The sequence below is a fragment of the Tenrec ecaudatus genome, chromosome 12, assembly GCF_050624435.1.
Source record: "Tenrec ecaudatus isolate mTenEca1 chromosome 12, mTenEca1.hap1, whole genome shotgun sequence".
Lineage (NCBI taxonomy): Eukaryota > Metazoa > Chordata > Mammalia > Afrosoricida > Tenrecidae > Tenrec > Tenrec ecaudatus.
Genome location: NC_134541.1, coordinates 137291489 through 137314396, shown reverse-complemented (window position 1 = coordinate 137314396; position 22908 = coordinate 137291489). Strand labels below are relative to the sequence as shown.

General features: G+C 51.3%; 1 protein-coding gene across 1 annotated transcript in view; it reads left to right on the top strand.

Moving 5' to 3' along the window:
• The window catches only part of LMTK2 (lemur tyrosine kinase 2), a 58076-nt gene that overhangs the window by 12802 nt on the left and 22366 nt on the right, over nt 1-22908 (top strand). The window contains exons 2-6 of the mRNA XM_075565058.1: nt 12338-12462; nt 14050-14194; nt 15379-15452; nt 18752-18870; nt 21525-21612. Of these exons, the coding sequence (XP_075421173.1) occupies nt 12338-12462; nt 14050-14194; nt 15379-15452; nt 18752-18870; nt 21525-21612 (551 nt within the window). The remainder of the gene's footprint in view (nt 1-12337; nt 12463-14049; nt 14195-15378; nt 15453-18751; nt 18871-21524; nt 21613-22908) is intronic.

Below are 22908 nucleotides of genomic sequence, written 5' to 3'. Positions count from 1 at the left end.
CACAGCTTCTCCTGAGAAAAAGTTGGGGTTTTGTTTTTGGCAGCCCCGGACAGGAGACATGTATCTAATGTGACCTTTAATTATACATATAACTTTGTGTAATTTTATAACCTGTAGTTACAGTAAGTAAATCTCGAAGCCATCTCTGTAGCGAGTAACTTAGAAGATAAAGGAAGATGACTCTGAAATCATTGTGCACATCCCAAGTAACTACTGCATCATTGCACGCTGAAGTGTTGTGATCTACTGGTCACCTCTCAGATGGTTGTGTTAGGTGTCATCCAGTCAGTCCCAACTCAGAGCCGCTCCGCGTAAAACAGAAGGACACAGTGCCTGGTCCTGCACGGCACCCTCAGTTGTTGCTGTTTGCCAACCCATTGTTGTAGCCACTGTGTCAGTCGTTCGGTCCATCTCTCTGATGGTCTTCTCTTTCCTCACCAACTTCTGCTGAGCATCCTGCTCGTCTTCTCTGACCAAGCACGATGCTCTGCCCCAGGGACTGGTCTCTCTGGATCACATCTCCAAGGACTGGAGAGGATGTCTCGCCACCTTCCCTTGGGAGGGGCACTCTGGCTGTCCTTTCCCCAAGACATATGACCACCATTCAAAGGCATCCGTTCTTGGGTTTTCCTCATTAATCACTAAACTCACAGTATTTTTCCTATTGCACATCCTTTCTCAGAGTCCTCAGCAAATGACCCCATGGCTCCCTTCAAAGGGCAGAGAGAAACCCCTCCACCTCCCCTCCTGATTGCCACTGGCAGTTTGCCTCTGTCGACCAGCCGCACCTGGTCCCCTCCCCTCCCGGATGCTGCTACCAGTGACTGCGTGCCGCGCTTGCTCTTCCCCAGACTGCTATTAAGATGCAGCCCCCGACGCAGCGTGCCGGAGAACAACAGACCAGAATAGTCCCCAGAACCCCGTCACTTAACACTAGCAAGCCTTAACACAAAGAACATGGGCTGCAGTAAGGATGTTCACCACGCAGCACGTGCAGACGCACAGCGCTTTGGGATCCTAGAGGCCCAGGTGGAGAGCTGGGGAGCAGACACATCCACTGGGCCCAGAGAGGGGTTGAGTCCATGCCACCAGCAATAGCATAGGCCACTCTAGCATGAGGGACCCTGGAGCCCCAAACCCACTGCTGTCATCAGTCCTGACTCAGTAACCCTCTAGTCTTCAGCCTTTGAAGACCATTCTGGTTTGTGTGGGGAGGGGAGAGGGGGGTGTCTAGTGTCTGTATGTGTCTGTCTGTCTGTCTGTCTGTCTGTCTGTCTCTCTCTCTCTCTCACACACACACACACACACACACACACACACACACACACACAATCATTTCTCCTCTGCAGCAGATTCTACTTACTCTCTCAGTAAATGAGGTGAAATTTAAAAATACATACCATGCAATTGATACTTGCAATACTAAAAAAAACCCTTCATCTTAGAAATTATGAAAATAATTTTCATAGCATCAGTTAGCATCTCATATACTAGATGACAATTTATTGTATATCTTTTCCTATATAGCTTGGTTTGGTTTTTTTAAGGGTTTTTTTTTTGTCATTGTAAGGACACCCCCCCCCACCTTTGTTTAGTGTTAAGATCTGAGGGAGGAATAGTAAATAAAATAGTAGCACCCTTAAGGTTCTCTGGCTCGTGGCTATTCATCACCCCATGCGCTTTCCCTCCACCTGCTTCAGACAGGCTCTCTCTCACCTCCCAGGATTGCTTTTCCGTTTCCAGCAGCCCCCATGGCTTCCTTTCCTGGTGGGCTGTCCCTTTGTCTCCTCCCTTTAGTGTTCTGGTTTCCTGTCTCTGGCCTGTTTCTTTCCCTCTCCCGCTCTCCGCTCTCCTTTTCTCTCTTTTGTCAAGGTAATGCTCGTGGCCTTAACAAATTAAATCAGCTTCCAGGTCTTATAATGAAAATAACAAGTCCCTGGCCCGCCCCTTCTAAAACCCGACTGTGTCCCTCGGGTACCTTCCTTCAGTGTTGTTGGCTTTTTTAAAGTCATGTTGCTAAATATCGTTCCACTGCATTTTGACCAGAAGCCCTAGTGGATTGTGCTTTAGGCTGCCAACTGCAAGGTCAGCAATTCAACTCCGCCAGTGTCTTAGGACAAAGATGAAGCTCCCATAAAGACCTTGCAGCCTTGGAAACTCCAAGGGGCAGTTCTCTGTCCTGAAGGGTCTGTATGAGTCTGAATTGACTAAATGACTGGGTTTGGGGGTTGGTATACTTGGTGGGATTAGATACTGAATTGGGTGGCTTCGGGGGCCTGTGCCCACTTAGCAGCTGTGCAGAAAAGGCCTGGCAATCTGTTCTAGTAAAGGTGACTGCCTGGGGACCCCCGTGGGGCAGCTCTACTGTTACCTGGGCTCACGTGAATCAGAATCCGTCCAAGGCACACAACCACTTCAGGAGAAGAGGATATATATGTTCACACCCATTCCCCACCTCAGTATGATCTTTCAGCCACAGGATAAATCACTGTTCAGGGTATATATTTCTATGGCTCTACAAATCTGTGTTTCTGATGATTGGGCCCCTTTTCCATCCTTGTCCCTGGACTTGCCCCTTGTTTACCTAGCTTTCCGTACACGTGTTCCTCCTGCAGCCCCGTCCTCAGCAGAGGGTAACCTCCTGGCCAGCTTGCCCCTCTTGGATGGTGTGTTCTGTTGAGAGGTCCGAGGCCATGTGATCCTCTTCCCTCCCACCCTTCCCCGGTAGCTTCTCGGGTGTCCACTGCCCTTGGTGCTGAGAAGTTGCCCAGATGTGCGGTGCCTGCTGTCCTCAGGGTGCAGCATCTCCACTGAGTAGACCTTGGGCTTCTGCCTGGGCAGGGGACGGCTGCAGACTGTGAGCTACTGTAGTTGTCTTTTAAAGCTTTCAGCCTAGGCTGCTGTGCGTACTCGCCTCCCTCTGCTGTCTTCACATTGCCTGCTCCCCAAGTAGCTCTGTCTCCAGGTTCTGGCTGGAGTGATCCATGATTCCGGCCAGCTGGTGTTCTCACTGGCAGCCTTAGGCCCTCATTTTCTCTCGACCATGAGGTCACTGGGTGTGGTTTCAACCATCCTCCTCCAAACCCCTGATGATGACAAACAGAGCAACCCACCTGCCCTAAAGCAAACCCCTGCTCTTGAGTGACGCCGACTCCTGGCCCCAGGTCAGGCTAGAGCTCCTCCTGGGAGTTTCCGAGGCTGTCAGTCCTGACAGAAGCGGGCAGCCTCATCTTTTCCCAAAGAGTGGCTGTTAGTTTTGAACTGCCCACCTTGTGCTAAGCAGCCCAACAGTCCCGTATTCCTTTTGTGCCGCTACCAGCAACTCATACACTTCCTTCTCCAACTCTCCCTACTTGCCAGTCTTAAAATTAGTTGGTCCCACCTGTGTGTCTTGAAGCACTAATTATACCTGATGCACTTGTGGTCAGTTCTGTTTCTGCATACTCTGTAGACACGCCAGGGGCAGCAGTCTCGTGTGGGAAGGCCTAGGTGCCCTGGCCTTGATGTGCTGTAGAAGGGTTTCTGTCACTTGCATAGTTATGAAGACAGTACTTACCAAGAAACCTTTACCAAGGAGGCAGGAGCCCCACATGTGCAGAAGCAACCAGAAAAGTTGAATGCCTTCTCCCTGCCCGGGCCCCTGTCTCCACCCCCACCCCTTAATGGGCAGTCCTGCCTCATCCCCACCAACATCCAAGTCCTCTCATCCCTGTTATTTTGAAGCCAATCCCAGACATATGATTTCATCCATAGATGCTTGAAAAGAGAGCTCTGGTGGACACATTGTCCAAGAATGCGCTTCACATACCTGAGCAGGACTTTTAAGGCAGACCTGAAAATGTTAAGTTCCTCGCGCTGGAGCCATTAAAGTAAAAGCTGGGCACGGCCACCCAGCGATCTCAGGTGACACTGTGGGTTAAGTGACAGACTGCTAACCTCAAGGTTGGTGGTTTTAACCCACCAGCTGCACCTTGGAAGATGAAACTGTCTGCTCTCATACAGATTCACAGTCTCAGGAGCTAAGGAGCTAGCTCTACTCTGTCCTGTAAGGTTCATTCGAGTCAGAATTAACTCAGTGGCAGTGGCGTTTAGAGTCATCCCTCCCCAGGAAGTCAGACACACAGGCAGGACATCTCTCTTTTCTTTTTTGTATTGCCCGAGAATGGTGAGGAGCCCTGGTGGCACAATGAGTCAAGCGCTTAGCTGAGAATCGAGAGGGTGGGGATTGGAGCCCACCAGCAGCTTTGAGGGAGAAGGACGGGTTTACTCCCGTGGAGACGATGCCTTGGAAGCCCTGCAGGGGGCTCTGGGTCGGAATCAACTGAATTGCCCACAGATCTCAGCTGGCAGTGATGTTGAGAAGCACCACATGCCTTTCCCCAGGGTGGCCCATTACGGGAGAGGAAGGGATCCTGGAGCTGGTGGCTCTGTTTCTGTGTGCAGGACTGATGTGTGTGCTCGACGCCCACTTCCAGTGACTCAGTGATAGCCACTCAAGTCACTTAAGACTCACAGTGACCCTACGGGACAGCGAAAAACTGTAACTCTTTTCAGGAGCAGAAAACCTCATGTAGCCACCTGAGTGGCTGGTGGCTCTGACCTGCTGACCCTGGAGGGAGCCCCCAGTGCGTAACCCACCACTCCTCCAGGGCTCCCTCTGTGACAGAGCGGCCCAGTGTGCTTCTGTACTTGGCTCTTCAATTGTTGAGCGGGTCGCACGGCCCCCGGAGGAACCTGACTTCAAACTGCTAAAAGTCAAGTCCTGGGAGTCGCTCCCTACCTTCTTGTGATGCCAACGTCATGAAGGTGCTAGTTCAGAGTGTCACGCAGCCCAACTTGACCTCCTTTGGGCCAAACTTTTGTGCTGCTTTAGCTGAGCTGGGGAGAGAGTTGACAGTTTCCGGAACCCACTGGGCAGATCTGCCCTCTCCCATAGTGTCCTTGTGAGCCGGCATCAACTCAGTGGCAGTAAGTTTGATTTTGCTTAGCTGAGCCAAAGGACACCATCGCTGTTCTAGTTGAGAGCAAGCAGCTGTTTCATGGCCAGGATCTCACCCCAGGTGGGCAGCAGCTCTCCGTCACATAGCCTTTGGCTAAGAGGAGGGCCAGCCGGCCTCGCTGAGCATCGCTCATGGCCCAGGCCTCGCTCATCATGGTGGCATGGCTGGACATGTGACTGCATCCTCTCACTGGTTGTGTTTGGTCTGAGGGGTCTTTGTGGAATCTCTGATTCATCAGCCAGCTCCTCCCTGCCCTGCTTACTGTTCTCTGTGCGCCACACTATTCTCCCTGCATCGGGTGTCTGAGAGTCTGGCTAAGTATGGTCCTAAATGTAATGTGCCCCTACAGGAAGTCAGGCAGTACCTTCAGACCCCAGGTACAGGACACCTTTAGGAGGGCTGGGTCTGTCATTCTGAAGTTTTAAATGAAAATGCGCCTTCCCAACGATGCTCCAAACGTTCCTCCCTGGTGGCATAGTGGTTGTGAGCTGAGCTGCTCTTCAGGAGGAGGGGGAGGAGGCTGGCTGCTCCTGAAAACTGTCTGGGAAACCCAATGGGGCCTTCTCTGGCCTTAAAGGACCCTGATAGGGTCGCTGTGAGTTGGATTGACTGGATAGCAACTGAGTCTGTTAGCAGCCCGGGGGCACTAGCTGTAAGGCCAGCGGTTTGAGTGCACTCAGGCTTCGCGGGAGAAAAGCCCTGGGCACCTGCTCCCCTGGAAGAGACGGGTGGGCTGTCGGAAGAAGCCGGGCTGGACCTGAGGGGCCTGGTGGCAGCTGCAGGGTGGCGCGGGCTGGTCAGTCCTTTCTGTTCATGGGCTCTCGAGCAGACACAGTTGCCTCCCCTACAAATTTCCTGTAAAACAACCTGTTATGTAAGTGCCCGGCACTGCCTCTGGCAAGTGTGTAGCTCCTTCCCTGCCTGGGGACAGAGAGGTGGCCAGTCTGCACTTCCTCTTCCTGCTGCCTAATAGGAAAAACACACTGCCATCTAGTCAATTCCACCTCATAGCCACCCTGTAGGACAGACTGAAACTGTTGATCTCTATGGGAGCAGAAAGCCTCAGCTTTTTCCCTTGAAGAGGCTGACTTTGCGGTGAACAGCCCACCATGTAAGCCCACTCCTCCACCAGGGCTCCTTGCCCCTTGAGCAGGGTCTCCCTAAGTGAGCCAACAGACTGCCGAAGGTATCTGCTGGGTCCCTGTTACAAATGCCAACAGAGAGGCTGCGGGAACCTGACTGATCCAGCAGCGGAATCTGGGGCTCCCTTGCAGGAGACAGGGTGCCTCTGGGCGCTTCCTTGGCAAGTGCAGAGGGGACTTTGGTGGTGGCCGGAGGAGTGGGAAGCTAAGGAGGAAGGTCTGTGTAGAAACAAGCACCTGGTACTGTCGGTGACCGCATGTAGGAGAAAGTGACTTTTTAAGAAAGCCAAGGTGTTTGATTTGACAAGAATGTGGGGCAGGGAGGCTGGGGGGGGCGGTTCTTGGAGACCCAGGGAGGAGGAGGTATCCTTTTCCTACTGGGGAGGAGAGGACCACCTCATGGCTGTGCTCACTAGGGTGTGATGCCTGCCGGGAGGACCTTACTCAGCACAACTGGAATGTTCTGGAAAAATGGTGTTAGTACCATCTTCTTTGTCTGAGTCTGAAGCAGACCTACTCTGCTCACCAGTAGGTGACTCTGGGCCTGCTTCATGTTCTGCTTGGGCTCACTTGTCCTCCCCTTGTCCCTGCCCCACAGCGCCTGCTCTCCTACTCTCCTCCGCCCTCCCCACCCTTTCAGAGTGCAGCCACTGTGCTGGGCTCTGGCAGGTGCTTGTATTGGATAGGCCTGCCCCCTGCCCCATTTAGCCTGCAGTCTGGTGGGGACGACAGATGAGAATTATGTCCCTAAAATATGTGTCAGCGTGGCTGGGTCATGCTTCTCAGTGGTTTGACAGTTACATAAGCGTGGGAATCTGGCAGTTATGTAATGATGTACTCATTCCCCGAGATGTGATCAGGCGAAGTAAGGGGTGGGGGGTTGGCATGGAATCCAACACTCTTACTTAGGTCACAGCCCTGACCCACGTCGGGGGAGTGTCCCTGGAGTGGTGCCCACATCACTTTCATCTCACAGGAGATAGGGAGAGAAGGAACGACATCAGAGAAGAGTTGGAGGTGGAGCACATCCTTTGGACTTAGCGAGCTGAGAAGCCCCTAGACTTGGGAAGTTGATTCCAAGACTTGCGGAGCTCTCCCGGGGTTCCCAGGCCTGGAGCTGTTGAAAGGAGTCAGGAACCCTTATCTCGCGCTAACGAGAGGGCACCTCCCTGAGAGCGGCACCCGGAACCTGCATGTTAGCAACTTTGTGCCGGCCCTGCACGGGGAGAACTCAGACTCCCAGGGTTTGTTGGGGGCCCAAAGACGGCAGGGCCAGCTAACCTGTGGGACGTGCAGGGTGCTGTCCTGGAGACCAGGAGGTCCAAGCTGGGATCTGAATGATGAAGGTGGAGTTGGGGAGACCCTTCCTGACAGAGGAGAGGGTAAACATGGAGACTTGGCAGCCAAAACCACTGTGGAAAACAAGACGGAACCTGAAACAGCCATTCCACAGACAGGGAAATGGAACGGACCGAGACTGCTGTGCTGTGGGAAGGCCGTCTGCTTCGTATTCAGCTGTATGCAAATTAATCCCACCTCCGTTCCCATTTTATACCATTTGGCTGTCAGGAGTTGTTTAAAGGTCTGTTCATACTAGGAGAAGGAGGAGGCAAGAATAGAGATGATAAAATTGTTACGTTGTACTTTTTTCTACTCAAGCTTTTGATGATGGGAAATGTCCCCTGAAGGGTCATCAGTTCATGGCCAGCCTGATCCGTTCTGCCCCACCTGCCTTCTCTACTCAGCATGCTTTTGTTGCTGTTGTTGCCCTTCATAGCCTTTCACACAAATTCCAGACATAGTTGACTACTGTCTCTAAAAGATAAGGAGTATTCCCCACCCCACCTCCCCTACATCCCCACTCTCCCTCCTTGCTTTGGCCCCTGGAGTTTCTCGTAGTTTGTATTGTGCTGATTAAGATTCCCTAGTGACGAAACAGTTCAGTGCTGGGCTGCAAAGCCCAAGGCTGGTGGTTCAGACCCACTGGACAGCACCAAAGAGCACAAGCCTGCCTGCTGGTCTCCTGGCGAGCACCCAGCCCATAGGAGGCCACAAGGAGGTCATTTCACCCGTTCCACCACCTCACCTGGGAATTAGCAGTGGGATCTAGGGACCCTGTCCAAAGTCAGGCTTGATATTTTGTTGGTTGTTTGTGGTGGTGTGCGTTTCTTTGGTGACGGTGGATGCTTCAATCAGGAGGGACTGGTGGCCGGTGTCCAGTTGAATGTCCTTTTGAATTATCAGCGATTGACAGTTACTCGCTCCCTCCCTCTCTGCCATCAAGTTGATTATGACTCATAGTGACCCTATAGGACAGGACAGAACTGCCCTTGTGGGTTTCTTAGACTCACTTTGTGGTGATTTCAAACTGACCTTGCAGCTATAGCCTAGTGTGTGCCACCTGACCCTGGGGACTGTAACTACTGAGACTCCATTCTCACTGCTCCTGGGCAGTGCGAAGTGTTGGGCTGCTAACAGCAAAGGATGGGTGGTTCACACCCACCAGCCACCCTGAAGGAGAAAGGTGAGCCTGCCTGCTCCTGTACAGATTTGCAGGGTCTCTGTGAGGCCGAGTGGACTCGATGGCAGTTGGGTGTTTTGCTTTTCTTCAATTACTAGTTGCTGTGTTTATGAGTGCCCCATTCAGAATATCGTTGCTGTTTGCTGGGATCAGCCTGCGCTGAGGGGCTGTGAGTGGCAGTTAGCCAGTCACTGCTGTGGATGGAAACCCTTACTGCGTTTCAGTCCCTTTTGAGGATCATGTCCTCTTCCCCTTGGCCAGCAGGAGCTCTGCAGAGGTTTAAACCCTCTCATGAGGGGGGGGGGGTCCTCTGATGGTGTAGTGGGGTCTGTGTTGGGCTTCTAACCACAAGGTTGGCAATTCGAGCCCACTCGTTGCTTTTGGGGGGAGAAGCATGAGGCTTTGTGTTCCCGTAGAGATTTCCAGTCTCACATACCCACAGAGGCAGTTCCGACCTGTCCTGTAATGCCGCAAGGAGTCGCCGTCGCCCCTAGTAGGTCCTCTGGGGGTGGGGGGCTGAGATCGGTTTGAACTGCTGAATGCAAAGAATATAAACCCCCACCGAACTCCAGATTTTAAAAAGATTAAATAGTATTTTGAGGGTAAGAAAACGTCCTTCCTGAGACCTCTTACTTGGGACTGTTGGTTTTCATCCTAATGAAGTGACACTTTACTGTCTTTCGTGCACCTCATTGCTGGGACTCGGATGACCCCGGACGAGCAATGGCAGCTAAGAGGAAGTTGGCGTCTCCTGTGCTGACCGGTGTAGAGGGACAGTGCTGGGTTGAGCAGGATTGCTCCGTTAAGCTTAAGGCAACAGTGACAACTGCCATCAAGGCACTTCTGACTCAGTGATCCAGTGTGTGTCAGACAAGAACTATAGTTTTGTTTGTTTGTTTGTTTTCTGTTTCTTCTTAAATTTCACATATTTTGCTGTGGTTGTCAAGAAGACACAGCGAAAGCATGCTCCTTTCAGCCATTTCTACACATCCGATTTGGGGGTCAGATCCCAGGAGTGGCACAACCCTTCTCTCCCTCCCCAGTCTCATGCACTCATTTGTCCCTCAAGTTCCCGGGCATCCCCCAGAGGCAGCAGACCCTTCTTCCACGGGGATTCCCTTTTAAGAGGGAAGACTCTGCTTGAAGGCTTAAAGATGATCCCAGGGCAGTAGTTTCAGGGCCTCCTGTGCCCTGGGCAGCTGCAGAAAGAAGAAACCAGGAGAATGTGAAATTTTGTTTGCAGTGCAGTGTTCCACTGCAAACGACGACCGGAGGCTTCTGAAACATAATGTCTTCTTACCGTGTACCTTTAACATTTTAAGATTGTACCTGGGTCACTCATTGGTTAAAGACCCAGGTGCCCCGTGTTCACTTGGGGTTCCAGCGAGGGAGGTATAATAGTGGGGCAGTGCTCAACTTGGCTGTGAGCTGCCTGAGAACTCACCCCCCCCCAGTTAGCAGGTGTCGGACATCCACCTCACAGCGGTCTCACGTTTTCTGATGAAGTCCAATGCTGAGGGTACATTTTAGCACCTCCAGAACTGTAAATGGAAAACTGACATGGTGTGATGTAGTAGTGGTGCCAGATTGAATTTGGAGGGAACATACAAAGTATCCCAAATCCCTCAGCACCCTTACCCCCGTCGTGGGACAGCTGGCTCTAATGGATGGACAAATCCCTGCTGGGGCATCTCTGTCCAGGCTGAGCCTCCTGCTGCTGTAGAGGAGAGCCCCTTTTCGCCCCCGTTTCCCACCGTGCAACCAGAGCCTCCCAGAAACCTGAGTTTCAGCTTGCCCACAGAGGGGCATGGGGACTTGAGTGACGGCCCTCGCTCAGGTCCCCACAGACACGTCTCCCCTTTCAGCCGTGCCCTCGCTGTTTGGTTTCTTCCTTGCACGGCAGTTTTGACTTGACCAGTGGGTAGAATTTTTCAAAGCGTGGTGCTCATGAACAGATCAAAAAGTAAAATACAGTAAACAGACTGGTATTGAAAAGTAGCAACAACATGTTGACTCCTGCGTGTGAGCTCCCTCCCTCGTGCATGTTGGACATGGCCATTGGTACTGTCCCTGTCATTCGTTCTCACTGGTGACGCTGGACTATAAATAGGCTTGGTGGACATGGGGGACACCCGAGGACAGGCCGGGAGGGGCCCCTGCAGTGCTGTGGCAGTTTTGAGGATGTGGCAGAGGTAGGACAGAGCTCCGCATGATCTTTGAACATGGATCTCACTTTCATGGCACTGCTGAGTCTCAGAAGACGGTCTCGTGAATCAGGCCATTGAGCCAATGCCACAAGACAGGGGGAACGCGTGCTGATAACAGTATGGTGAGAAGATAGGGTAGGGCCGCTCTGTGGAGTTCACAGAGCCCTGGTGATGCAGTGGTAGCTGCTAACCATGAGGTTGGTGGTTAGAGCCCGTCAAATGCTCTGTGGAAGACAGATGAGGCAGATTGCTTCTGTAAAGATTCACAGCCTGGGAAACCCACAGGGAGCGGGTGGGGGGGTGTAGTTCTCCGTCTACAGGATCTTTGTAAGTTGGAATTAATTTGATGGCAGTGGTTTAGGGGTGGCTTTTGTTTGTTTGTTTGTGGCATTTTGGAGGAAAGCCTCAGAAGTATGCAATTTGTTCACGGTGGTAAACTCCAATTCTAAGTTCTTCCCCCAAAAAGGCATCGCTGGGTGGATTCTGTGATGTGGAACATGTGGCAGGAGTGTCAGTAGGCATGGGCGTCCCTCTGGATCAGCCTGGGCTGTCCCCTTGTTTATTAAGGTGGACTTTGACTCGGTGAAAGGTCACTGTGCACATTAGCCTTCCTGACACTGATGGTATAAGCCCCACCAAGGAGCCCCCTCGACCTATACGTGACCAGTCCACCCTCAGCTCAGGACTCCAGTTTGAACGTGGTCCTGCAGCGTCTTTCAGAAGCACCCCTCTCTCCAGGAAGTAGGGTTCGCTCCCTTCCTCGGTCGGTGTGCCGTGTGCTCAGACCTCGGTGGCCTGTTTTCAAGGAGGAGGAGGGTGCTGTCAGAAAGACCCCGCCCTCAGTGCGGCTGACCGCACCAGACAGGCTGTGCTCACCTGACTTCAGTTTGGGTGCCTCTTATCTTCAGATCGGTACGTCCAGTGTTCAGTGTCGCAGCAGGTAACCTGCTGATGTTACCCTTCTCAGCTGTCATGTTTCCACGCCCTGAAGGCGACACATAACTGAAGACGAGGTTGACAGAGGTTCCGATCCTGAAAGGCAGTCACAGTGAAAATTTGGGTGGAAAGGAGGTATTCGATGTCCATCAGAAGGGACTTGAGGTGGGATTGTGGTTGGAAAGGGACCCAGGAGGCAGCTTGCAGCAGGCAGAGGACGGGTCTGGAGAGCCCAGCTGCCTCCATAGCCTCGGACCCATTGAACCGTGGTGTGTGTGTGTGTGTGTGTGTGTGTGTGTGTGTGTGTGTGTTTCCTTCCGCTGGGCTGAGGTGTGCCTGTCAGGGGAGCTGACTACAGTGGCTGCGGGCTCTCTTGGGCCATCTGAGACAACTTCCCGGCCAGCAGCTCGGTGTGTCCTGCATTGATCAGCAGCGTGGGCTTGAGCATCGCGGCACTTGGTACTGAACTTGTTACTCACCCCATCTCTGTTTGGGTGAAAGTTGACTTGGGGAATGGTTCTCTCTCTGCAGGGGAGGCGCCTGCTGCGGAAGTGCCCTTCTCTTTCCTGATCCTCTCAGTGTGCAGTCTGATGCTCTTCGTCGTACTGATCGCCAACTGTGTCTCCTGCTGTAAGGAACCAGAGATAGACTTCAAGGTGAGTGCGGTGGGGGGCCCTCAAAGGCATCTTTTGGGGTGTTCGTTACTCAGGTACACAAGGGCCCCTGCCCCACAGTCCCTCAGGCGCAGGGCTGGGCAGATGAGACCTTCCTTGAAGACGGAATAACTAGTACGTGTGGTGGGCTGTGCTCAGAGACACAAACCTCGGTCACTGCTACAGGCGGATGGGAACAAGCCGCTGAAGCCGGTGCCCACACAGTGTTCTTCACAAAGACCGGAGGCTGGCCCTGATCTGTTAGCCCTGCCCTGCCCTGCCCTGGGAGTCCTGTGAGTGGGGATCGTGAGGAAGGACAGGCTGGTGATGGTTTCAGGTCATTACTTTTGGCAGGCCGGTGAGTTTGTGGTTCTCACAGGTGTTGAATGGAGCCTCAGTGACTTCTGGTCACTTGTTGGCTGCTCAGTGCAAGGACAGTGTTTTGAACCCACCAACCATTTCCTGTGAGAATGACAAGGCTCTGCAGGCTCAGAGACCCATCGGGGCAGCCCTTCCCTGTCTCAGAGGGGTTTGCCATGAGTCAGAAGTTTTGGGCATTAGGTAGTCGAACCCCAGGGACTCCCAGAGTGCTTTGTGTGAGGTGAGGAAGAGAGCACATTGTGTTTTCCTGGAAGCCCCGAGTTTCTGATTGGGGGACACGTGCTGGCACAGGGCCAGGTGCTCATGAGAGGGGGCACCCACAGCAGCTGACGGCTGTAATCTGCCAGGAGGTCCGCTGGGAAGCCCTGCTCTAGAGCCTGCTGCCAGCCTGCCTGGGTGCCCAGCACATGCCACTTCAGAGGGCACTCTGGGAGAGAAGCAGCACTGGAACAAGAGCGGAACGAGGACCTGCACACACGCCGAGACCGGTCCTTCCAATTGGGGCAGGGGGCTGTAGACCTGTGTGGCCCACAGCGTGTACACACGTGAAAAACAGTACCTTTGCATTAAACAGACATTTCAAAGATGGTAATTCGGTAAAGGCTGGCCTTGTACTGACTGGCCCGCCTTGCTCGGGTCCTGGTCCGTTTTCAGCCTGACAGGGTAATTTCCCCTTGTCATGTTTTCCGGAGAAACGCTCCCTTAAAAGCATGGCTTCACGGCGCTTATTTTGATAGACAGCACCCGCAGCTAGAGGTGCGTGTACAGTGAAAAGGAAAATCAGTTAGTTCTGAATTTCCCCATGCAAAGACATTTGCGAAGTGCGTCGTTTAGCACAGACAGACAACAAAAGGTTCCCTTAAACTCCCGCTCTGTGTAAGCAAAGGTCTACGCACGGAAGCGCGGTTCTGTTGTGTAAAGTCACATGACCCTTTTAGAACACAGCTCATTGAACCTCAACCTGTAGGTTACAAGTACTGTGAAACACACGGCAGGTCTTCCGATTCTGCTCTTTGGGATTTGAGAACGCAAGGATCGACGCCCAGTACTGGGGCTAAGTTTGAACTGGGCAGAAATTGACGCTCAGAGGAGTGAATGAATTCGGGTCTGCTCAGGGCTAGTGAACACCGCTCAGGCTTGTCTTGCGTATGTGTGGCCTCACGTGCACTGACTGCCGCCAGAGGTGACGAGACTCCTGTTTCATGGTAGGAGTTTGAAGACAACTTTGATGACGAAATAGATTTCACACCACCAGCAGAAGACACCCCCTCGGTGCAGTCCCCAGCAGAAGTCTTTACGCTCACCGTACCAGACATTGCGCTCCCAGCCCCCGCCCAGTTCCAGCCGTCTGTAGGTAAGACCTGCCCCGCCAGTGGCATCCTTTCCCAGTTTGCCTGGGAGTACAGGAGAGGAGCACGCTGTGAACTGCAAACTGGGCAGCCGGGTGCTTAGCAGTGGTCAGGCCCGTTGCTTTCCTACAGGAGCTGCTTCTGTCCTCTCAGGGGCTCTGGGTCTGCCTTGAGAATACAGCAGGTCTCCTTGTTCCTTCTAAGAGGGACGTTGGCACTGTTTGTGAAAAAGAGCCGTTGAACGGCCTTTGTTAGCTAACTGGTGACCTGAAGGCCAGTTCCCCCGTGGGAGAGGCTGCAGTCCCGTGGGAGTGTAGGCAGGGACTTGTGATCTGTCCAGGGAAAGGGTTGGGCTGTCCATTCACAAGCAGACCCAGAAGGAACTCCACCCAATTTTGTTGTTTCTCGCCTTTTAAAGTGCAGTGTAGTTTAAAACGTAGTCTTGTTCCTGACTCCATGGTATATGCACGCGCTTTGGTCCTCACACATACGGATGTGTGTGCAGTGGCGGGTCTCTCTCTAACCCTCGCATTTGAGCCCCACCTCCCTGGGTGACCACTCTTTGTGGTTTCTTCCACCTCTCGCCAGTGTCCAGATGCAGAGCCCCCCCGCCGCCCCCCCGCGCACACACACCACACGACTTAGTGTCTCATTTGACTCCCACAGGCCTGATTAAGTAAGTACATTATTTGGCAGCCATTTTCACTCATGGGTATACCCTGGGCGTCTTTTTTTTTTTTTTTTATCAAGAACAACAGCCTGTGCATTCGGGTTTATAGACCCGGGTGATTTGCACCGAGGGCACTTGAACACGGGAGCTCTGGTGGCACAGTGGCTGCCCATTAGGCCAGCGGCTTGAACCCAGGAGGAGGAAGACGAGGCTGTCTGTCCTCATAACCCACAGGGGCAGGTCTGTCCATCCTGCAGAGCTGCTGTGAGTAAGCATCCACTTGATGGCAGTGACCTAGGAGCACGGCTGATCCAATAGACTCCCCCTCCCGTGCACACCTAGGTTATTTCTAATCTCCTGCTATTAAAAACAAAGCCCGCGCCTTGTGGCTGGCAGACAGGTTGAGTCACAGAATAAAGAATGTCACCCATGGGTGCTTATTGCTGAGTTGGTTCCAACCCACAGTAACCCTGTAATAAGTCTTTTTTTCCCTCTCTAATGTTCTCTGCCCTTTTACAGAAGGTTTGAAGTCTCAAGTCTCACGCCACAGTCTCAACTACATCCAGGAGATTGGCAATGGCTGGTTTGGAAAGGTGAGCGTCTTCCTCTCTTCGCTGTCCTGTGTAAGACTTAAAGCCTGGTAGGAGCATCACACGCCCCACCACGTGCTGTCTCCCGCCTGGAGTTTGCCTGGCGCACTGTGAGCCCGGCATTCCCGAGCGTGGACTGTTATCCAGAAAAAGGTCTTTATGTGAGTGTCAGCAGGCTTCCTCACTTGTCAGCTTATGAGGAGTGAGAAGGATCAGAGACTGGGACTGAGAAGCTTTCCTTCCTCGTCAAGTTAAACCAGGAGCCTGGGGGTGCAGCGTGACCGTTTCTACTCGCTCATAGGAAGGTTGGTAGTTCAAATCCTCCAAGTGGTTGCTGGACAAAAAGATCAGGAGACCAACTCCTGTCAAGAGTGACGCTTAGAAAGTCGTGGGGACAGTTCTCTTCTGTCACAGGACGTCACATGGAGTCACTGTACATCCAAAATGGACTCCGTGGCCCTTGATAACAGGCTACACAATTTGCTTTTTCTCCTTCTTCTCCTGCTCCTCCATGCCTCCCTGCCTTTCTTCCGTTTCCCTTTGTGGCACCCAGCCCATTTCAGCTCTTTGGAGTGGGGAAACCCTTGGGGAGAGCTACTGGGTGGCACAGTCCCCACTCCAGGCCCGTCACTGGTGGTGGTGCATGTTGCTGATCTTTGCCCCTCGGGTTGTGGAGGATTGTCATGGCACAGCAGACGCCTCCACAGAACTACTGTTACCCTGCCTGTGAGGCTCCCGACCGAGTGGGCTGTCTTGGTAGCAGCATGGCTATGGGGAAGACATGCTTGCTCAGTGGCCGACCACCTTACACTTCTGGTCTTCCTGTCCAAGTGGTCTTTCAGTCCTGTGTGTTTGGCCCCTCCAAGCTTCCTGAGTTCCCTAATCTTCGAAGCCAGGTAGCAGAGGCTGTGAGGTCTCAGGCCTTACTCCTTCCTGGTGCTGGGAACGTGTGTGGGAGAAGATGAGTAGTACCCTGGCCTGTGGGGCACACTGGAAAGCTGACAGTGGGTAGGACTGAAGCCAGTCCCTGTAGGGGGTGGGCAGACAGTTCATAGTTGGAGGCCAGGGCAGCACAGAGGAGCCTAGTGATGCCACAGACTGGGCACCTGAGACTCAGCATGAGGTGTGGGACGTGACCCAACATCACCTTTTATTGTTATTACCCCACCCCACCCCCATGGCACCTTTTAAAGATGGTCTCTGGCAGCCAAGGCGAAAGCAGGGATGTGGGTTAGAACGTGTGTCTGACTCCCAGGGCTGCCAGAAGAAAGCAGATCACCATGGACAGCAGCCGTGTAGTCCCTCGCTGCAGTGGCTGCACAGGAGCCCTGGCTGGGCAGCACTCCACAGGAGAAAGACCCGGTGCTTGGTGGTCATCTTCCATAAAGATTACAACCTGGAGAACGCATGGGGCACTTCGTTTATATCCTGTCACTTAGGGTCACTATGACCATGATTCAGGTGCCAGTTTCCGCTGGAGTTCCCTGGGGGGAACCTCTTCCCTACCTCTCTCTTAGTGTCTGGTGTTGGCCAACAGCCCTTGGCCTGTGGACAAATCGCTGTCATCTACGCCGCCTTCTTCCACCTCTGTGTGTCCCCGTGGCTCTGTCTCCTAGTCATGTATAAGCTCATCTTCACTAGCTCACAACTCTGAAGACCTCATTTCACATATGTAGGTTCCAGTGGACATGAGTTTGAGGGGACACCACTGAGTGCAGAGCTCAGCAGCTGACCCGGAGGTCTGAGGTTCAACCCCATCTACCACTACCATCTCTTCCCATTAAGACTTGAGTCTCAGAAACTGGAGCTGTTTTACTTGGTGATCATTATGAGTCAGAATCTACCTCAGGCAGAAACGAGCAAGACTGCAGAGAGAGAGCCCTTGGGGGAGGAAGCAATTGGTCTGTTTTGGATGTTTGGTTTTTGAGGGTGTGGGGCTCAAACTCAAACTCCTTGCCACCAAGTCTGTCCTGACACACAGGGTAGAACTGCCCTGTGGGTTTCCACAGCTGTCAATCTTTATTTACAAGGGTAGAATTATCTTTCTCAGTGTGGCTGGTGGTTTCGAACTGCTGACCTTGAGATGAGCAGCCCATCATGTAACCCACTGTGCCACCAGGGCGTCTACAGCTGGATGTGCACTCCAGGCTGAAGAGCAAGTGCGTGGCATTGAGGAGTGAGGGGTCCGTGTTGGACGAATGTCTGTGTGGTGATCGAGCACCGAGGATGATGGCGGCAGTAGCGGGGAGAGCGGCGGACTGAGCCAGAGCATTGACCAGCCTGCTTTGTTTCCCCCCCTTTTTGAAACCGGAGTTGATGGTGGAGCCTGTGAAAGCTAATGATTGTTATGGTTACTGTTTATGCACAAGCTGATGATTTAAACCCAAGGCTGTGACTTAATTCTCAGAACCTCGTCGTGTTTTCCACCCCCACTTACCTGCTATTATGTTCCTAATGAGCCTGTTGACTGTGTTCAAGTCCTCACTCTTTGCTTCCAGGGCGTTAATGTTGCACTGAGCATTTTCTAGAAATAGGACGGCGCTCTTTGTCGATGGTCCCGCTGGCTCATCTTCAGTGCTGTGTTTGGGACGACCTCCACGACCGCCACGCTGCTCCCTCTGACACTCAGTGAGGAGAGCGTTTCACTGGAGGCCTGCGGTCATGATAAGGGCCTGCTATCTTTGGAATGCTGTGGGTCTTCAGGGTTACATAAAAGTGAGACAGTGCATTGGCTGTTTGTCGGTTGATGTTCCGCCCCCCCCCGCCCCCAGGTGGTGAAGAGTTTTTAGAAACATTTCAATTGTGACCCAGTTGAGTTTGTAACAATTGGTCTATTGTTCCTTTCTGTGAAAAAGCAATGCTTGTAAAAACAAAGGTAAACCGCTTTTGATGGTGTAATTCAGTGACCGTTTACAGAGCAGATCATCAGGTGTACATTCAGCAGTTCATACACGTTCTCTTTCGTCTCGTTCATTACAGTCCCCTCGATAGCCCATCACTGATCCCGCTTCCTCTCTGGGCTTCCCATTTTCCATCTTCCCCCTTCCTGGTCCTTCTGAATCATAGTCCACTTTTTAATGAGTAGAAAAGGAAAACATGACAAACATGTTGCAAGTAAAATGACCCCCTTTCGGAGGGAAGAACGCGTTTGCGTTTTCCAAGGGTTTTCAGGATGTCTGTAAAATAAGAGGGTTACCAGCTCGCTATTTAATTTGATTTTCCATGTTGCGACTTGTGGTCAGAGAGAATGGACTTCTTGCCGTGGGAGTGGAGGTGACGTGAACCCTGCTCTTTGGTTGCAGGTGCTCCTTGGAGAGATTCACACGGGCACGAGTGTAGCAAGAGTGGTGGTGAAGGAGTTAAAGGCAAGCGCAAGCCCAAAGGAGCAAGATGCTTTTCTGAAAAATGGAGAACCTTACTAGTAAGTACACCTGCTTCGCGTGTGCTTTATGCCCGTGTCCCGGGGTCTGTTGAGAGCCAACTGTTTAAAGCCACTTGGCCAGGTGAGGGGTGGGCAGTGGGCGGAACTTTAGGACCTTCACTCGCAAAATACATGATGTCATTAATTAAGAACCAAAGTTCCATGACACAGTACTCAAAATGCCCAGGTTTCAGTCGAAGATCACCCATCTTCCCCAGAACTGGAAGAACTCCACTTGGATGAAAAAGACTACAGATGCCACCTTTCAAGATGGCACATGTTAGGATCACCTGACAGGGGTCTACGGGCAGCCTTCAGAACGATGTCTCGGTGAGCAGTTGTCAACACACTGGGAAATAGAAGATTTAAAACAAACTTGGAAGTGAAAAATAGTCACACACACAGACACCTCAATGAGAAAGAATTGCTGAAAAATCTTCCAACTTTGGAAAAGACATAAGCATTTCAAGAAGGTGAGCGAATCTCAAACAGGCAAAAGACCCAAAGAAATCCACACCAAGATACATCCGCATCAGACTACAGACCAGGAGAAAGCAGTGCTCAGTTACAGCACCCTTGTCACCCAAACCACGGAGGCCAGTAGGAGCCAGATCGAGCAAAAGCTTTGCCAGAGCACCCACGTGGGTGGGAAGCTGGCCACACACCAAGGAATCTCCCGTTCCACTGGTCTCGTGGTGGAGGCGGGATTTCATGATACCAGGTCTCCTCGTGGGGTGACTGCATCGTAGCTCTCAAAACCCTGAGCTCTTGGGGCCCAGCCAAGTTGCACGCATGTTCGTTCTAACCATCGCAGTCACGGTGAGCGGAACTGACGCGACATTTAACAGCAATAACAACTATTTTCAAGAAACAACCGAACTCTAAAATATATACAGCTAGAATGGGTAGAATTGAAAAGAGAAACAGCCCACAATTATTAGTTGGGGATTTTAACATCCCTTTTTCAACAATTGGCAGGAAATTATCAACAGTATAGAATTCAGTGGTGCCATCAGCCAACGGGGTCTGATTGACATTTAAAGAACACTAGAGGGCAGTGATTCTCAACCTGTGGGTCGTGACCCCTTTGGTGGTTGAACTACCTTTTCACAGGGGTCACCCAATTCATAACAGTAGCAAAATGACAGATATGAAGTAGCAATGAAAATAGTTTTATGGTTCGGCGGTGGGGGGGGGGGTGTCACCACATGAGGGAACTGTATGAAAGGGTCACAGCATGAGGAAGGTCGAGAACCACTGCTCAACCACCCAGGTAACACATTCCAAGATAGACCAGATGTTGTGCCATCAAGCAAGCCTCAGTCAATTTAAAGAATTGGAGCTATGCATAGATTTTTTTTTTTTTTGCCCACAGTGTAATCAAACTAAAATTGAATGATGAATAGATTACGGGGGGTGGTGGGGAGTCTCCAAACATTTAGAAACAAAAACAACACTTCTCAAAACTCAGTGGCTCAAAGAGGACGTCTCAGGAAACAAATCAAGTGGACAACTGACCAGGAGCCCTGGTGGCCCGGTGCTAATGCAAAGGCTGGTTGTTCGAACCTACCAGCTACACCGGGAGAGAAATGAGGATCACAGTCTTAGAAACCCTCGGGGGTAACTCCTCTCCGACCGGCAGGGCCATCCTGAGTTGGAACTAATTCCATGGCAATAGATATAGTCAACTAAATATAAGCAATATGCAGATGATAAAATGTGCTGGCTTAATATATTTTCATAATAAAACAGTAAGGACAGGGAAATTCATAGCACTAAATTTATAGCTTGCATGAGAAAAAAAGAAAAAGTCTCAACAGGGAAGCAATAAAGCCCACATGGAAGAAGCACTCCAGCCTGTGTGTCAACGGGAAGATGTATCAGAAGTTTAAAAACAAGCAAATTGATGTGAAGGGGCATGGGTGTAGTGGAGACCCAAACCCCACCTATAAGCTAATCGGACAGTCCCTCTCACAAGGGCCACACAGAAGGGATGCAAAATCTAGGGTGTGGGAAAGCGCTGATGAACCACATAATTATCCTCTAGTTCTCTAATATTTCCTCCCTTTACTATTCTGTTTCTACTTGTCTTAACTCATTAATCATGTTAGATTTGCGTATGTTCGTTTGTACATTTAAGATCCTCGGCTCATGAAAGCCAGAAACAGTAACAGGAGTGAGTAACGGTTCTGCGAGGGCACGGGGATGAGGAGGCGCTGAGAGCACGATGACCTAGTAACCCACTCGATAGGGTCGAACAGCAGCCTTGTGTGTGAAGGGATAGATTGGACCTTCTAAGATACGACCACAAAGAGCCAGAAAACTAGGAAAATAATAAGGGTTCCTGGGACGTAGGGTGGGGGAGGGAGGGGACCAAGGGGAGCTGGTGTCAGACATCAAAAGGATAGGGAGGGAAGACTATGGCTTCGTGGCAATGATTGTAATCTCAACAGAATTCATTTGATAAGGGTCGAGGCTGATTCTGTACATTTTCATATTGAATATGTGAGTAGTGTGCATCTGCTTAGTATATTTATATTGTGACCTTCTCGGTTCATTTTCTTTCATTATGAATGTTAAAATGTGAGGTAAACTGTTAGCCAGTTATGCTAGCGTGCTTCTTAATGACAAATACCGCTGCTCTTCTTTTCCAGTATTCTCCAGCATCCGAACATCCTGCAGTGTGTTGGGCAGTGTGTAGAAGCAATCCCCTATCTTCTCGTGTTTGAGTTCTGTGACTTGGTAAGTTTTTAGTAGAAATTCGGTTCAAAGCTTTGATAGGGTTGAGGCTGGTGATGGAGGTGGTGTTAGTTTTTTGGGGGGTTTTGGTGTTGGTTTTTTGAATGATCAATTTTGCTGTGTTTGGGTGAAAGTTTATGCAGTGAGTTAGGTTTCCATTTAACAATTTCTATACAAATACGTCAGTGACAATTTGTATATTCTTCAGGTGTGTCAGCATTCTCTGTGTTTGCATCCTGGTTGTTCCATTTCCTATTCTCTAGTTTCCATACCCCCTTATCTTTTCATCTTTGCTATGAATTAAAGGCTGACCTTTTGGTCTTACCCCACTGCCCTCAAGTCGATTCTGACCCAGAGCGATGCTGTAGGACACGGTTTCAGTGTCAAGGTTGTCCATCTTTACGGAAGCAGATTGATGTTTCTTCTTATGAGTGACCAGTGGGTTGGAAATGTTGGTGTCTCAGTTGCCTGGCGCTTAATCCTCTGTGACACCAGGGCTCCTTTTGGGCTCATAGCAAGTGTTTTTTAGTAGAGCTCTCCATTCTCTCGGGTTGTTTTGTTGACACCCCCTCCCCCCAGCTCACTCCACTTCTGAAGGTGATCTCGGGGCAGTTTGGCTCAAGGCTTGAAGGGCATCTCAGGGTCGCAGCCTGTGGGTCCTCTTCCTTCTGGGAGTCCAGTTAGCTGGCCTTTCTTACATAGTTAACTTTTGTTGTGCATCTTTCCCCCACTTAACCAGGATAGTTTATTATGCCCGAGGTCAGATCCTCAGGGCGACAGCTGGGAACCCAGAGTTTTGGGGCAAGGTCGGAATGCTGGCCAAGTGACTGCTTTCCCTTCTGCCTCTCTGAAGAATCGCCATACCTTAAATCCACAGCCTCTCAGTTGACCTGTCAGTTCGCCTTCACAGTGACTTCAGCACACGGAGTGAAAGGCTGGCTGAGTCGGTGCTGTGGCACTCTGCTGCCCCCTAGTGTCGGTGTGTGTGTTCGTTTGTGTGGAGCCTTTTCTTTAAACTTAGAAAAGATTGCAACTATTTTCATTTAGAATGTATTGGTGTATTTGTCATGGTTTGTGTGTTTTATGTATTTGTTTTTGTTTAAATAATGGATCAAAGCCTTTCTAAAGCTCATTAAAACCATTATATAAATAGATTTGCCTTTTTTGAATAGAATGAATCCATTTTTCACAGGTAACTCTCTTAGCTCCTACACAGCACTGGTCTCAAGAATGGCACGGGAGCGGGCGGTGTTTCTTCCTGAGTGGGTGCAGTCACTAAGAGCAGCAGCGTGCCCATTG